At 41.8% G+C, this 18445-nt stretch overlaps 1 protein-coding gene across 2 annotated transcripts in view; it reads right to left on the bottom strand.

The window, feature by feature from the left end:
* Window positions 1–14767, bottom strand: part of LOC139576878 (E3 ubiquitin-protein ligase DTX1-like) — a 60840-nt gene extending 46073 nt beyond the window's left edge. The window contains exons 1-2 of one of the 2 annotated variants that reach the window (XM_071403440.1): window positions 13870–14767; window positions 11824–12510 (exon numbers count right to left, since the gene is read on the bottom strand). In XM_071403440.1, the coding sequence (XP_071259541.1) occupies window positions 11824–12082 (259 nt within the window). In that variant the 5' untranslated portion in view covers window positions 12083–12510; window positions 13870–14767. The remainder of the gene's footprint in view (window positions 1–11823; window positions 12511–13869) is intronic. The other variant, XM_071403438.1, reaches the window with a different exon arrangement.
* Window positions 14768–18445: the final 3678 nt, after the last annotated feature.

Genomic DNA, 18445 nt, shown 5'->3' with positions numbered 1-18445 from the left:
TAGGACAGCCATAGCTTGAGGAGCCTATCACAGTTTTTAGGAGGAGAGGGTGTCCAGGATGTCGTCCGTCTGGACCTTTTGTGACAGTTTTATCCCAGCTGAGGGGGAAGGTAACACGGAGAATGCCACAATGAGGAGCGATAAACGTCAGGCCCAGCGCCATGGTAATGGCTGACAAATGGTTGTCTGGCTCCTCTCTCTATCTCAGCCACCCAGTCCTAGACACGTGCAGCTCTCTGTTATACTCTATAAGAGGGCACAATGACAGGAAGAACAAAAAAGAAATCACCCACGGCACTTCTTTAGGCAAGTTTGACAGGCAGCCATGCTAAGTTACTGCCTCTGTCACATTCACACCAGCTAATATGATTTCAATCCACATAGCAAAACATTATTGTTAGCCAATGCTGTGAAACCTAAGTGAGTTGATATTTTATGAAAAAGGAATAGACCACACTAGCTGGTATGGGACACAGTCTTTTCACACCATTTCAACTGGTGGGCGGTGCTATACGTCACAATGGGCGTGGGTTTCAAAGTGCAACTTAAGGATTGTCTGATACGCGTCCACGTTCAACCGAGAACCCTCCTTCTAGGACCTCATTCAGAAATTAAGGGTTTATACTTTATAATTGCACTTTCATATTAATACATCATTTTGCTTTATCTGAACTAACGATAGCTAGCTACCAAGTGACCAAAAGGCTTCTCAACAGCTTTTACCCCCAAGCCATAAGACTCCTGAACAGGTAATGAAATGGCTACCCGAACTATTTGCATTGTGTGTCTGTGTCCCCCGCCAACCCCTCTTTTACGCTGCTGCTACTCTCTGTTTATCATCTATGCATAGTCACTTTAACTATACATTCATGTACATATTACCTCAATTAGATCGATTAACCGATGCCCCCGCACATTGACTCTGTACCGGTACCACCTGTATATAGCCTCGCTACTGTTATTTTCACTGTCATTTTGGTTAGGGCTTGTAAGTAAGCATTTCACTGTAAGGTCTACACCTGTTGTATTTGGCATACGTGACAAATAAACTTTGACTTGAAGTGGCTGTTTCCCCAAAAGTGAACGATGTGTAACTCATGTTTTGTTTGCTAGCCAACCAACAATGTCAATGCCGCTACCAAGACAATCTACTAAGATTGCCTGAATAGAATATATGAAACTGATCATGACTAGACTTCATCTATACTGAACAATAATATAAATGCAACATGTAAAGTGTTTTTATTTAGTTTTTATTTCACCTTTATTTAACCAGGTAGGCAAGTTGAGAACAAGTTCTCATTTACAATTGCGACCTGGCCAAGATAAAGCAAAGCAGTTCGACACATACAACAACACAGAGTTACACATGGAGTAAAACAAACATACAGTAAATAATACAGTAGAAAAAAAATAAGTCTATATACAATGTGAGCAAATGAGGTGAGATAAGGGAGGTAAAGGCAAAAAAAAGGCCATGGTGGCGAAGTGAATACAATATAGCAAGTAAAACACTGGAATGATAGATTTGCAGTGGAAGAATGTGCAAAGTAAAGATAGAAATAATGGGGTGCAAAGGAGCAAAATAAAAAATAAAGAAAATACAGTAGGGAGAGAGGTAGTTGTTTGGGCTAAATTATAGATGGGCTATCTACAGGTGCAGTAATATGTGAGCTGCTCTGACAGCTGGTGCATAAAGCTAGTGTCGTGTCTTTACTGTCATTAAATTGAAGACTTCGTTTTTATCAAAGATTCTCTGTAATTAGTTATTACGCGATCAACTAAATAATAACGTAATAATTAACTAGGAAGTTGGGGCAACAGGGAAGTAGTCAGATTACAAAGTTATAATTTCCCAATATAACCTTTCAGATATTTTCATATCTGATCAATAGTCTTCTGATTAATGATTTATTTATTTTACCTCACGTTAGTCTCATTCCAAACGTTGTAAATTGTTGGTTATCTGCACGAACCCAGTCTTCACCATGAGTCATCCATACATCAATTGTCTTAAATCATTTATTTATTATTAACTAAGTAATTCACAGAAATGCATAAACAAACAAACCTACTTAAAATGGTTACATGAAATGGTAGGAGAATAAGCCCTAGTGGGCTGAACCGGCATGGCGGATTGTTAGACAAAGGGGAAATGGGTGGGGGTCGACCAAGAAGTCACTGCAGAGTTCATAATTATAACAATTGACATGCTAATCCTTTACACATGAACGCTCACTCATTCGGGAACAATTGCAATCAATATATATATATATTTACGCTCAGTGTGTCGTCTTGATCGCTGGAGAAAGGTTAGTTTCTGTTGGAGAGTTTCGTCCGTCTCTGTCTTGGTTATTGTGGATAGTTCAGAGTGACATTCGTTATAGAATGGATGTTTCGGCGGTTGTCGTTCTTCGCGTTCAATGATACCGAATTCCTAGCTGCAGACTAGTAATCAATATCAAAGACTTGTTCTTATTCTGTCGGTATAGTCTAAGAGTTTAACCACGTGGTATGGTTAAAGATTCAGCAATGGTACACAACCTTTGTTCCTCTCCTAATGGAGAAAAACATGGTCTAGTGATAATTTTTCAGAGTTGGGTTTTTATTAGGATTGCAGAAAGGGGCTGTCCCAGGATGTCTGACCCAACTGGGCTCAGGGGCGGGTCCTCGGATTTAGTTCAAATCAAAAGGAATTGTATTTTTCTTCATTAAACAGTCCAACATCATATTACACAATTATACGAACAGTATCATACTCACTCATTCATCTTATACAACAATTAGATGTAAACCTCATATCTGAGGCTATTATATAAACAGTGGTATGGTAATGTAGCCACACAGTCTCCCATGAGTTTCCCAAGTTGTGACAAACGGACCAGTTAATAGCTGGAATCTTCACCGATCTTTTATACTTTTTCCGGAACATGAAATCTGTTCGTACCTCAAGTTCTGTGAGGTGGAAGAAATCCCTTTGTTCTCTATGAAAGTTTTACCCTCTGCTATACTGTGTGTCCATGAGGAGATTCTCAGGAATTTACGATGTCTCTCTGGCCACAGCATGGGTTGAAGGAGGAAAGGGGGAGACAGGGAGTGGCAGGGAGAGGGGGATGGGGCTTGATGTACCCAAACAGGCAACGTCATGACACTAGTGAGGGAGATAAGTGTTTCCAATTTCAGAGATTTTTGTAGTTCATTCCAGTCATTGGCAGCAGAGAACTGGAAGGAGAGGCGGCCAAAGGAAGAATTGGTTTTCGGGGTGACCAGAGAGATATACCTGCTGGAGCGCGTGCTACAAGTGGGTGCTGCTATGGTGACCAGCGAGCTGAGATAAGGGGGGACTTTACCTAGCAGGGTCTTGTAGATGACCTGGAGCCAGTGGGTTTGGCGACGAGTATGAAGCGAGGGTCAGCCAACGAGAGCGTACAGGTCGCAGTGGTGGGTAGTATATGGGGCTTTGGTGACAAAACGGATGGCACTGTGATAGACTGCATCCAATTTATTGAGTAGGGTATTGGAGGCTATTTTGTAAATGACATCGCCGAAGTCGAGGATCGGTAGGATAGTTTTACAAGGGTATGTTTGGCTGCATGAGTGAAGGATGCTTTGTTGCGAAATAGGAAGCCAATTCTAGATTTAACTTTGGATTGGAGATGTTTGATGTGAGTCTGGAAGGAGAGTTTACAGTCTAACCAGACACCTAGGTATTTGTAGTTGTCCACATATTCTAAGTCAGAACCGTCCAGAGTAGTGATGTTGGACGGGCGGGCAGGTGCAGGCAGCGATCAGTTGAAGAGCATGCATTTAGTTTTACTTGTATTTAAGAGCAATTGGAGGCCACGGAAGGAGAGTTGTATGGCATTGAAACTCGTCTGGAGGGTTGTAAACACAGTGTCCAAAGAAGGGCCAGAAGTATACAGAATGGTGTCGTCTGCGTAGAGGTGGATCAGAGACTCACCAGCAGCAAGAGCGACATCATTGATGTATACAGAGAAAAGTGTTGGTCCCATGTTTCATGAGCTGAAATAAAATATCTCAGAAATGTTCAATATGAACAAAAAGCTGATTTCTCTCAAATCCCTGTTGGTGAGCATTTCTCCTTTGCCAAGATAATCTATCCACCTGACAGGTGGGGCATATCAAGAAGCTGATTAAACAGCATAATCGTTACACAGTGTCCTTGTGTTGGGGACAATAAAAGGCCACTCTAAAATGTGCCGTTTTGTCACAACACAATGCCACTGATGTCTCCAGTTTTGAGGGAGCATGTAATTGGCATGCTGACTGCAGGAATGTTCACCAGAGCTGTTGCCAGAGAACTGAATGTTAATTTCGCTACCAACGTTGTCTTATAGAATTTGGCAATACTGGCAACCGGCCTCACAACCGCAGACCACGTGTAACCACGCCAGCCCAGGACCTCCAAATTTGGCTTCTTCATCTGCGGGATCGTCTGAGACCAGCAACCCGGACAGCTGATGAAACTGTGGGTTTGCACAACCAAAGAACTTTGCCATCAGAAACCGTCTCAGGGAAGCTCATCTGCATGCTCGTTGTCCTCACCAGGGTCTTGACCTGACTGCAGTTTGGCATCGTAACAGACTTCAGTGGGTAAATGCTCACCTTCGATGGCCAATGGCACGCTGGAGAAGTGTGCTCTTCACAGATGAATTCCTGTTTCAACTGTACCAGTCAGATAGCAGACAGCGTGTATGGCGTCGTGTGGGCAAGCGGTTTTCTGATGTCAACGTTGCAAACAGAGTGCCCCGTAGTGGCGGTGGGGTTATGGTATGGGCAGGCATCAGCTACGGACAATGACCATAATTGAATTTTATCGATAGCAATTTGAATGCCCAGAGATACTGTGATGAGATCCTGAGGCCCATTGTCATGCAATTAATCCGCTGCCATCACCTCATTTTTCAGCATGATACTGCACGGTCCCATGTTGCAAGGCTCTGTGAACAATTCCTAGAAGCTGAAAATGTCCCAGTTCTTCCATTACCTGAAGACTCACCAGACGTCACCCATTGAGCATATTTGGGATGCTCTGGATTGACGTGTACGACAGGCTGTTCCAGTTCCCGCCAATATCCAGCAACTTCGTACAGCCATTGAAGAGGAGTGGGACAACATTCCACAATCAACAGCCTGATAAACTCTATGCGAAGGAGATGTGTCACGCTGCATGAGGCAAATGGTGGTCTCACCAGATACTGACTGGTTTTCTGATCTAAGCCCCTACCTTTAAAAAAAAAAAGCTATCTGTGACCAACAGATGAATATCTGTATTAACCGTGTCATGTGAAATCCATTGATTAGGTCCTAATGAATTTATTTAAATTGACTGATTTTGTTATATGAATTGTAACTCAGTAAAATCTTTGAAATTGTTGCATTTATATTTTTGTTCAGTGCAATTTCACTGCGATTGGTTAGTCAATATGCAATAATACCTGTATACTGTCATTGCTGGCTTCATTAAAAACTGTTAATCTGATGGATTTTGTATGTCCTTGGTTTTATTGATTTGTTCAAGGGCCTATACGTGAGGCCAACTTTGCCATATTATCCTGGAGGCATACTTATACACCCAGTCTAATTACTTTGCGTGCATGATATCTCTTAACCTTAAACAATGCAAAATTTGGATACAAAATTATTTGTTTCAATTCTGTGGCTGAATGAAATAGCAAACGTAATGTGAATTCAGTGATTACATTTGTTTACTTCATCTTTGTGGCTCCCTGATGAAACAGTAACACCCATTAGCCTACTGTAGGTAGGCTTAGCCAACCTGTACTCTATGGGTTGAATAGATTCCAAGATCCGGACAGCAGCTCGTTCTCGGCACTGTGACCTCGCCCGCATGCATGCATACTCTCCCTCAACACACTGCGACGGCAGATACATCTAAAACTCAGACAAAAACGCTTTGATAATCTTAGGCAAACACAATCATAACTCAGACGCAAACATGTCCAATAAACAGAAGCAACAGAGGTAGGCAGATGAACACCTCAGTGGAATACATTTGGAAGCTCAATGACCAAACAACCTAAAGGATGAATGAAAAGCCTAGTACGTTACGGTTTATTTTTGCTGGGATTGTAACCTTTGGTTTATGTACTGAATATCTATTGGATATCTCTATTTCTAAGAATATCTCTATCTACTAACTAGAAAGGTCGCTTTGCTCATCATAAATGATTGATAGGTTTGTCACCACTGTGAGTACTGGGAAGAGACAATAAGATGAACCATGAAAATACCACATCAAAACCAAACATGAAAATGATTTATCGTTCACAATTTTTTTTTTTTTTTTACAGAAAATATAAATTGTTCTTTTTTTATGGTGATGGAGAGTGGCGATTATAGCAGTTGCTCACTTGACAAACGCTCCGCTGCCTCAGCAAGGTCATGACATTAAAACTGTAGCATAGAAGAGGAGGGAATGGAAGTGGAACTGACAGCGTTTTTGAAACATGAAATCGTATTCAAATCCATTCATATACACCCCCAGGAAGAACATGACACTTTTTTTTGACATTTTCTGACCAAGCGAGCCCTTTTTCACAAACTCATAGAATGTTTGGGAATAATGTAGATTAAGGCATTTGTGAAAATTCTATAGCAATATAGAGTGGGGAAATGGCTGTGTGTTTGGACAATTTATAGACATTTATAGCAACAAATAAAACCTAAACAACATGTCTTGTCCGGCCCGGAGTCTACACAGACCGGTGCGCCATAGCCAAACAGACCTTTATGCAAATAACTATTTGCCACACGGGCCTGCCATCATACACTTTAGACTGGACTGTGTGTTTACAGGCAGTAACAAAAGCGCGACTTTAGATCACTAGAACACACGCATTCGCCGTGAATGTATTTCTGCAAATATGTAAATACCATGGGAGTCCTCTTAGATTTGGGAACTTTACAGTCCTACTGATCAAACAACCATGAAAAGGTAGGCTCCCTCCCTCAGTTATGTACATCAACAACAACAAGATCAACAACTAATGATAGCCAGAGCGAGATGAGATCAAATCTAATGAGTGAACATTAGATAAACCCTCTGACACGTTTTCAGCTAGTTGGCCTTCGATGGGGAATAAAATGCTTGTCCCAACCCACATTTTGACAACTGAATGGGAACTTGCCTGCCCGCCCGCCCATTTGATCGATGCCAAATACATTTGATTGACAACTAAGGGTGCGTTCATAAATTGCCTCCAGTGTGCTCTGGGTCGTTCGTAAATTCAGAGCGTTGTCAGATTGTCTGTTTGTAAATTCAGAGTGTTTCGCGCTCCGAGTGTTCAGAGTGCGCACTGCACTATGACACTGGACGCTCTGTCAGAGGAGTAGGGTTGATCTGAGCGTTCCTCCCAAAGGTAGTCAAGCACCCAAGCTAACTAGCTCAAGTTGGCTAGCTTGCTAACTACTTCCAGACATTAATGAGAGAACACTTAACTCTGACCATTTTACTCACCCTAGCAGAGCTAGTTAGGCTATTTACATGTTATCTAGAGCATTAGTGACTAACACTGCTGCTGGCAACAATTTAATTACTTTTTTGCTGACATTTACTGACACTGGTCATATTCAGCGGGTGTTGCGCGTCTGTAAATTCATCAGTTATTATGCGCTCTCTGGCACACAGACGAGAGTGATCTGAAAACGGAGTAGATCGGCAGAGTTAATTTACGAACACAAGCGATATGCTGACTGGATAACAGTTGTTCAAGTTCAGTATAGCTAGTTAGCTAGCAAAGCGATTCACATTTCTTGCTAGCTAACCAAATTACACCTGCATCTCTAGCTGTAGCCACAGAAACAAGATATGAGGGGGAAAAGTCGGTCACTCAACCACTCCTCCAATGACATAGCATATTTAATTAATGGGACCTCATGAGTCAATACATGTTAGAATCACCTATGACAGTGATTATAGCTGTGAGTCTTTCTGGGTAAGCCAAACCTGGATTGTACAATATTTGCCCATTATTATTTTTTTTATTCTTCAAGCTCTGTCATGTTGCTTGTTGATCATTGCTAGACAGCCATTTAAGTGTTGCCAGAGATTTTCAAGACGATTTAAATCAAAACTGTAAAAAGGCCACTCAGGAAGATTCAATGTCGTCTTGGTACGTAACTCCAGTGTATATCTGGCCTTGTGTTTAGGTTATTGTCCTGCTGAAAGGTGGATTTGTCTCCCAGTGTCTGTTGGAAAGCAGATTGAACCAGGTTTTCCTCTAGGACTTTGCATGTGCTTAGCTCTATTCCTTTTTTTTTTATCCTAAAAAACTTCCTAGTCCTTGCTGATGACAAGCATACTCATAACATGATGCATCCACCACCATGCTTCAAAATATGAAGAGTGGTACTCAGTGATGTGTTATATTTGCCCAAAACACAATGCTTTGTATTCAGGACAAAAAGTTAAGTTCTTTGATACATTTTTAGCAGTATTACTTTAGTGCCTTATTGCAAACAGGATGCATGTTTTGGAATATTTTTATTCTGTACAGGCTTCCTTCTTTTCACTCTGTCATTTAGGTTAGTATTGTGGAGTAACAACAATGTTGTTCATCCATCCTCGCAGCAATTTAACTCTAACTGGTTTCAAATCACCATTGGTCTCCTGAGCAGTTTCCTTTCTCTCCATTAATTAAGTTAGGAAGGATGTAAGATTTTATGTATGATTTTTAAAAATTACAATGCAAAACATCCACATAGAAGCGACAACATACAGATGCACACAAACATCCACAACATCACCCATGCCTAGACCCACCTGCTCACACCCCATCTCCAGCGCCCGTATCACTCTCCGCCACACGGCCTCAAACTGCACCATTTTGTTTCTCTCCGTCGCCCACATACTTTCAACATTTAGATAATAAAGCATTTGACCTTTCCATTGTGTTAACGATGGAGGATTGGTTGATTTCCTGTTAAGTATATACAGTGGGGAGAACAAGTATTTGATACACTGCCAATTTTGCTGGTTTTCCTACTTACAAAGCATGTAGAGGTCTGTCATTTTTTTATCATAGGTACACTTCAACTGTGAGAGACGGAATCTAAAACAAAAATCCTGAAAATCACATTGCATGATTTTTAAGTAATTCATTTGCATTTTATTGCATGACATAAGTATTTGATACATCAGAAAAGGAGAACTTAATATTTGGTACAGAAACCTTTGTTTGCAATTACAGAGATCATACGTTTCCTGTAGTTCTTGACCAGGTTTGCACACACTGCAGCAGGGATTTTGGCCCACTCCTCCATACAGACCTTCTCCAGATCCTTCAGGTTTCGGGGCTGTTGCTGGGCAATACGGACTTTCAGCTCCCTCCAAAGATTGTCTATTGGGTTCAGGTCTGGAGACTGGCTAGGCCACTCCAGGACCTTGAGATGCTTCTTACGGAGCCACTCCTTAGTTGCCCTGGCTGTGTGTTTCGGGTCGTTGTCATGCTGGAAGACCCAGCCACGACCCATCTTCAATGCTCTTACTGAGGGAAGGAGGTTGTTGTCCAAGATCTCGCGATACATGGCCCCATCCATCCTCCCCTCAATACGGTGCAGTCGTCCTGTCCCCTTTGCAGAAAAGCATCCCCAAAGAATGATGTTTCCACCTCCATGCTTCACGGTTGGGATGGTGTTCTTGGGGTTGTACTCATCCTTCTTCTTCCTCCAAACACGGCGAGTGGAGTTTAGACCAAAAAGCTCTATTTTTGTCTCATCAGACCACATGACCTCATTCCTCCATTCCTCCTCTGGATCATCCAGATGGTCATTGGCAAACTTCAGACGGGCCTGGACATGCGCTGGCTTGAGCAGGGGGACCTTGCGTACGCTGCAGGATTTTAATCCATGACGGCGTAGTGTGTTACTAATGGTTTTCTTTGAGACTGTGGTCCCAGCTCTCTTCAGGTCATTGACCAGGTCCTGCCGTGTAGTTCTGGGCTGATCCCTCACCTTCCTCATGATCATTGATGCCCCACGAGGTGAGATCTTGCATGGAGCCCCAGACCGAGGGTGATTGACCGTCATCTTGAACTTCTTCCATTTTCTAATAATTGCGCCAACAGTTGTTGCCTTCTCACCAAGCTGCTTGCCTATTCTCCTGTAGCCCATCCCAGCCTTGTGCAGGTCTACAATGTTATCCCTGATGTCCTTACACAGCTCTCTGGTCTTGGCCATTGTGGAGAGAGTGTGTGGACAGGTGTCTTTTATACAGGTAACGAGTTCAAACAGGTGCAGTTAATACAGGTAATGAGTGGAGAACAGGAGGGCTTCTTAAAGAAAAACTAACAGGTCTGTGAGAGCCGGAATTCTTACTGGTTGGTAGGTGATCAAATACTTATGTCATGCAATAAAATGCAAATAATTACTTAAAAATCATACAATGTGATTTTCTGGATTTTTGAAGTTGAAGTGTACCTATGATAAAAAATTACAGACCTCTACATGCTTTGTAAGTAGGAAAACCTGCAAAATCGGCAGTGTATCAAATACTTGTTCTCCCCACTGTAGGTTTTTTCAAGATGACAAGAAAATTATTTGTCCAACCCATTGGGTATCTCACTGCACCCTCATATGCCATGTCTTGAAATATGCAGACAGACGGATTAAAAGTACATTTACATTGTACTACTCCTGACAGCCAACTTTCTAACTCCGCCCATAACTTTTGGGCTTTATAGCATTCCCAGAAGGCATGGATTATTGAGTCAATATTAGTTTTATACTTCCGTTGTGCTGTAGAATTTGTGAATTTTGTGTAAATTCTATACATTAGTTTATACTGGACTAAGCGTACATGAAATTACAGAACTGTAATTTCATTAGTTATGTTCCAACATTCCCTCCAATATCAGTTATTTTAAAGTTTTGGTTCCAGTAGCTTATATTTTTCTTGAAGAGTTTCAGTTGGAAAGGCTCTCTGCAATGTTTTATATATAAATATATATATATCTTACCTACCATATGAATATATTTTCTGACTCAAATAGGGTTCCCTCAAGATTACTCTGATGTCCAAAAGATTCAAATCGAAATGTCTTGATATGAAACTTTTAAGTTGCATGTATTTGAAAATATCTACAATGGTCAGTCCAAAATTGCTTTTTAAATCTGTCATGGAAATAAATTAATTTCCTTTTACCAAAGGAATGTTCAATGTCGTCTTTTAAAAAATGTTACCCATCTACCAGTAGGTGTCCTTCTTTGCAAGGCATTGGAAAACCTCCCTGGTCTTTGTCGTTTAATCTGTGCGTGAAAGTCACTGCTCGACTGAGGGACCTTACAGATAATTGTGTGTGGTGGGTACAGAGATGGGGTAGTCATTCAAAAATCTTGTTAGTTAGAGTTAATCCATGCAAATTATTGTGTGACTTGTTAAGCACGTTTTTACTCCTGAAGTTATTTAGGCTTGCCATAACAAAGTGGTTGAATACTTATTGGCTCAAGACTTTTCAGCTCAAGACTTTTCTAAAAACAAAATTCCACTTTGACTTTATAGAGTATTGTGTGTAGATCAGTAACACAACACCTAAATGTAATCCATTTTAAATTCAGGCTGTAACACAACAAAATGTGGAAAAAGTCAAGGGGTGTGAATACTTTCTGAAGGCACTGTAAATAATATGTACTGCATGCTGTGGCATGGACTGCACCTTTTACATTGTTCATCTATTCAACCATTGAAATTCATAAATAATAGGAAATAGTTATATCATTGTCTGTGACCCCTGTATGTATCACATGATGATGAACTACACAGTTTTTTTTAATGGTTCTTACCTGTGTCCTGTCTGAACTGGTGCATGGACTGCAGGTCTATGACGTAAGGGGCAAGCTGGGCATCCACCTGTCCAAGGACCACAGTACCCCGCGTATCCCCCTTCAGTACGTTCTCTATGTGGTGGCAAGTTGTCACGTTGTAGGGCCGCCAGCGCCCATGTTCATTCAGCCACTCCCACACCACCACCCGGGCCAGGTTCTGAGGGGGGTACCCCAGCCCGTTGACCGACACCAGCATCCCAGAGCCTGGCCGTGCCATTGTCCCACTATGGTAATCGTGGTTCAGCCACTCCTACTACAGCACAAGAAGACCACTGCTACCCAGCAGGTCACCAGAGATGCCCACACATTTCTTTTTCTTTTTTAAAACAACAATTACAGCTGTGAGGTCAGCAGTCACTCTGATAGTTCTCAGTCAAATGGTGTTGTTTCCAGGGCACAGGTCCGGTGGAGTCTTCTGGTTCACTCAAGAAACTCACTGTCTTACTGAAGGTGTTTTCTTCACTGCAGTTTTGACTTCTTCTTTGATCAGCGTCTTTTTAAAATGCCAAAAGCAGCTAGGCTCCCTCCTCTTGTGGCGTGATGTGTTTGAAGTGGCTGAAGATGTTGATGCTGATGAGCTTTGCAAAAGTATACAGCCGGAGCAGTCTCAGAAAACCCCAGCAGAATGAACATGGGATATACACTCTAAATCAGACAGGAGACAGGAAAGTACATGTGATACAAACCAGATTGAAAATGCACAATGGTATAATTGGTCCTGAGTTGATTTAAAAAATAAATCTCACCATGTCTTTTAACTAAAGGGGAAAAATGGCAACAACAACCATATTAAACAGATGACCATTTAAATACATTCATAGGATACCATCAACACTTGCAATGTTATTACCCCATAATAAGCATGCTGCTGCAGGAGCATAAATTCTTTGCGTAGTGATTTCAAGGTAGTATGGTGACACAATTCCTCTGTTATGAGCATATTTATCAACTGCAGGGTTTCCCAAACTCGGTCCTGGGGCCTCTCATGGGTGGACGTTTTGGTTTTTGCTCTAGCACACGTGTCAAACTCATTCCACGGAGGGTCGAGTGTCTGCGGGTTTTCGCTCCTCTCCTGTACTTGATTGATGAATAAGGAACTCCCCTCACCTGGTTGTCTAGGTCTTAATTCAAAGGCAAAACCAAAAGACACAAGGCCCTCCATGGAATGAGTTTGACACCCCTCCTCTAGCACTACACAACTGCTATAAATAATCAACACACAATCCATTTTTCTCTAGCACTAAACAGCTGCTTTAAATAATCAACTCACTATCCATTTTTTTCTCTAGCACTACACAGCTGCTTTAAATAATCAATTCACTATCCATTTTTTTCTCTAGCACTACACAACTGCTTTAAATAATCAACTCATTATCAAAATTAGATGATCTGAATCAGCGGTGTAGTGCTAGGGCAAAAACAAAAACGTTCACCCCTGGGAGGCCCCAGGACCAAGTTTGGGAAACCCTGATCAATAGCAATGTAAGGATGATTGGAGTCAACCATGCCATGGATGTAGCCTACACAAAGCAAAACCATAGGCATGGGGATGAAGATTGTAATACCATGTCTTGGCAATACTGGACAATCATGATCCACACACTGCCCATCGCGTAGAAGGGGTGGGGGTTGGTTTGGGATTTAATTACTACAGCTTATTTATTCATCATTTACAATCATGGGCACGATATTCCTCAATGGTATACAATATTATCGAGATCTCTATACCGACATTTTGCATTCCTATTCACCTTTCAAGCGTCTGTGTTGAATATAAATATAGCCTAATCCAAAACATAGTACTGAGATGTTAATTCTAAATAAAAATATATAGGCTATAGACGTTAAAGCACAATTTTCGCTGGACTCGATAAACCATTGTAATAATCGAGGTTAATTGTTCTAATCCAGTGGAGTTTGCATTGACAGATTCATGCAAAAATAAACACAGGTGCAAAATCAAATCATAGGTTGTGATCTAGGCTATAACGCAGGCATACTTACAAACGTTGTCTTCTATTGTGCAGGACAGAAGCGTTATTCAAGCCTGTAATATTTCCTTCCTTAAAATTACAAATAAAAATGCTTTTCAGATTATGGATACCCTCATAATCAAGCAGTGCCTCGTGTTATTTCCAATTATTTGCTATGTTTTGTTTTTTGCATCTAGGTTTATCGAAACTCCGACAGTCCGCTATGGATAAACAATAAAACGCATGCCCCAATTACAATCAACCGAACGTTAGAGGTGCAGAACCATTCTTGCTGTAGGACTGTTCTGGTGTTTTCCCCTTTGATGTATTAAATGAATTCGCTTATACACTGAACATGCAAAGTGGTCCAAAATTACGCACAAAGGTCCACGAGCACCTGTGATGCAAATCTCTACCGTCCTCTTGGCTACGCGCGTAATCGCGTAGAGTTGTGGAAAATTCAGAGGATGTTGCGTCGCTAAAGTGAAAATGAGACGACGGTGAACAGTCTATTCTAAAAGCAGCAACATATTGGTAACATGGAAATGAATTAAATCAACTATATAAGCCTATTATTCAACAAATGTTAAAAATCATTGCATGAAATTGGTCATCTTCAACGCTTTGATCTGAGGGCTTCCCGTGAATTTCATTAGGCTACATTCGGTAGACCCAAGTCGACACTGGGAGAAAAGCCTACGCGGTGTGCACATAACAGCACACTGGACTGTTGCTCCACAACCCTCAGTAGCATCGTTGTGGGAAGCGACAAAAGAGATAAAATAGGATAGTAGGCTATAGAGAGATAGGCCTAACAGAAAGACCAGTCTTGCGGCAGCGGATACTTCTACGTATGACTTGAGTTATGAATTTGACATTATTATAGTGTAGCGAACCGTGTCTAGGTAAACCTGTTACGACCTCCCCCAAAACGGGTCAATACTTATTGAAGCAGTGGTTAGCAGGTCTGACTACGGGCTGAAGAACATGGGTTCGAGACCTGTAAGGGGCGCTACACTGTTGCCGTTTGCAAAGATTGCTACATTGGTGGGATGGGCCATCAGAGAGGTGTGCAGTGTGAGGGACTTGGTCTAGGCCAAATCCCAAAGTGAGCCCTATGTACTTGTAGAGATTTGACTGTGTTACAGTGTCTCAGAGTGCTGATATAGGATCAGTTTGGCCTTTAAGGTCATAATTAATAAGATTAGGCAATATGGACAGGAGGGGACCTGATCCTAGATCAGCACTTGTGGTAAAGTTGCCTTCGCCTCTCTCTCTCTCTCTCTCATATAGTGTAACCTACTACAGTCTCCGCTAAGAGGTCTAGTCCTGTACTTGTTCTGCAACTCCATAGTTACATGGTTCAAGCCCTGCTCTGGCTGTGTCTCCTCAATCACTAAGCCTATTTGTTCTATCCCTGTATGCTCTATTTAGTCTTTTGATATAAATATTTGTCGTTGACAGTCTGTACTGATAGTATAGTGACATCTTGTGTCTAGATATGGAAATGTAGGCTATAGGTAAGTAATGCAATTATGCCCACAATTTCATTCATCCCATAAACTGTCTCTCCGTATCTTTCAACCTATGATACAATATGAGGCCCTTTTCTGCCTATAAATAACACATAGAAAATGCAGTAGATCGACTAGATGAGCCAGTCCTTTTCTTTTGTAACATAAATAATGCAAATAGTAAACATGTCATCCTCCACTAATGATATTTTAGGTAATTACTATACCCACCGTGGCCCAATCAGTGTAAGTTTGCAAATGCCAGATCTCTATAACAAGACACGTAATTCACCCAGGTTTCATCAAAAATCGGGCCAGTACTGTCTGAGATATCGCATGTGATGAACATACTGACAGATTCACAATCCCTTCCCAATTTCATCGTGGGGGACAATAAAATACATGAGAATGGAGCAGGGGTATGAGGTATTTGAGGCACAGTTGAAGTCGGAAGTTTACGTACACTTAGGTTGGAGTGATTAAAACTTGTTTTTCAACCACTCCACACATTTCTTGTTAACAAACTATAGTTTTGGCAAGTTGGATAGGACATCTACTTTGTAATTTTTCGAACAATTGTTTACAGACAGATTATATCACTTATAATTCTCTGTATCACAATTCTAGTTTACATACACTAAGTTGACTGTGCCTTTAAACAGCTTGGAAAATTCCAGAAAATGATGTCATGGCTTTAGAAGCTTCTGATAGGCTAATTGACATAATTTGAGTCAATTGGAGGTGTACCTGTGGATGTATTTCAAGGCCTACCTTCAAACTCAGTGCCTCTTTGCTTATCATGGGAAAATCAAAAGAAATCAGCCAAGACCTCAGAAAAAAAAATGTAGACCTTCACAAGTCTGGTTTATCATTGGGAGCAATTTCCAAATGCCTGAAGGTACCACGTTCATCTGTACAAACAATAGTACGCAAGTATAAACACCATGGGACCATGCAGTCGTCATACTGCTCAGGAAGGAGATGCGTTCTGTCTCCTAGAGATGAACGTACTTTGGTGCGAAAAGTTCAAATCAATCCCAGAACAACAGCAAAGGACCCTGTGAAGATGCTGGAGGAAACAGGTACAAACGTATCTATATCCACAGTAAAACAAGCCCTATATTGAAATAACCTGAAAGGCCGCTCAGCAAGGAAGAAGCCACTTCTCCAAAACCGCCATAAAAAAGCCAGACTACAGTTAGCAACTGTGCGCATGGGGAAAAAATATCCTACTTTTTGGAGAAATGTCCTCTGGTCTGGTGGTGGAAACATTGCTAGTTAGGGAAATTATACTCAGGTTCGGAGTGCCTGAGGTTTGTCTGCAGACAATGGGACACATCTCATAGGAGATGTGGTTGCCCAAGTGGCCAAAATTATGGGTGTTGACTAGAAGTTTGTGTCCATCTATCACCTGTGGAGTAACGGGATTACATAGAGGGCTAATTAAATGATCAAAGGGGGATTGCAAAAGCCTGCCATTCCACAAAAATGCGCTGGGTGGAATGCTTGCCCCTTGTCCACGTGAAAATGCGCAGCAGCCTTAACAAAGGTATTGGGTGTACACCTTATGAAATGTTAACAAGACGACCAATGAACAACCCAGGGGTGAGACCTACGACTGACCGACAGATAGACATAACTAAGACATAGTGTGACCATTTTGAGTACATGAAGGAACTAACTTCTGTTGTAAGTTTTCTCCACTCTCACACTAGGAAAGCAGCAGAACCAATCCACGAGGTCCGGATGGCACCATCTCTCCCATCCCAGGCTTCTCCCAGGTTGGCAACCATCCTGCTTTAGGACACAGAGGAGGAAAGAGGCTGAGATCCACCGATGAGGAGGGGCCAGAGGAGAAACGGGGGAGACCACAGCCAGAGGGCCGAGACCAAAGGCCAGAAGAACCAACAGAGGGTTCCGCCACAGAACCTGAAGAGTCATCAGATGTCGAGGACACCATCATACACACACACTATGGTTGTGAATCAAGAAAATCGCAACCATGGAAACACACATGCATGGTATTTATTGCTCTCCAAATCCTACTCGTTCCCTTTGTGGATGGGGATGTGGAGAATAATGAATGGGTGAAGGCAGTGACATATGTAGGATTACAGGGAAAGGGGAACACATCTGGCACACGGGTAAAGATTTTCCATAAACCCACCTCCACAGCCTTTCTGTGAGGAACCCAGGCAGTACCAACTGGAAAGAATGATTTTATGCAAAGGAACAATACCAGGGTTCGACAAAGAAACAGCAATTATACTATTCTGATGTTGGTCACTAGGGGGAAGGAAGCAGCATAGGAAGGTGGATTATCCAATAGGACAACAGGTAATAATTCAGATGCAGCTAAAGAATTTAAGGAGGGTGGATCCATTGAGACTAAATGGCCAAGGTGGACAAAGGTTCCTAGCGTACAAGGTAATGGCTAAATATCTTCTGGTCTGATGAAACAAAAATAGAACTGTTTGGCCATAATGACCATCGTTATGTTTGGAGGAAAAAGCGGGAGGCTTGCAAGCCGAAAAACACCATCCCAACCGTGAAGCACGGGGGTGGCAGCATCATGTTGTGGGGGTGCTTTGCTGCAGGAGGGACTGGTGCACTTCACAAAATAGATGGCATCATGAGGTTGGAAAATTATGTGGATATATTGAAGCGACATCAGTCAGGAAGTTAAAGCTTGGTCGCAAATGGGTCTTCCAAATGGACAATGACCCCAAGCATACTTCCAAAGTTGTGGCAAAATGGCTTAAGGACAACAAAGTCAAGGTATTGGAGTGGCCATCACAAAGCCCTGACCTCAATCCTAGAGAAAAGTTGTGGGCAGAACTGAAAAAGCGTGTGCGAGCAAGGAGGCCTACAAACCTGACTCAGTTACACCAGCTCTGTCAGGAGGAATGGGCCAAAATTCACTCAACTTATTGTGGGAAGCTTGTGGAAAGCTACCCGAAATGTTTGACCCAAGTTAAACAATTTAAAGGCAATGCTACCAAATACTAATTGAGTGTATGTAAACTTCTGACCCACTGGGATTGTGATGAATGAAATAAAAGCTGAAATAAATAATTCTCTCAACTATTATTC

The sequence above is a fragment of the Salvelinus alpinus genome, chromosome 5 (assembly GCF_045679555.1).
Source record: "Salvelinus alpinus chromosome 5, SLU_Salpinus.1, whole genome shotgun sequence".
In the NCBI taxonomy this organism is placed as follows: Eukaryota; Metazoa; Chordata; class Actinopteri; order Salmoniformes; family Salmonidae; genus Salvelinus; species Salvelinus alpinus.
Note: the sequence above shows the minus strand (reverse complement) of the source record. Positions and strands in the feature narration are given on the sequence as shown.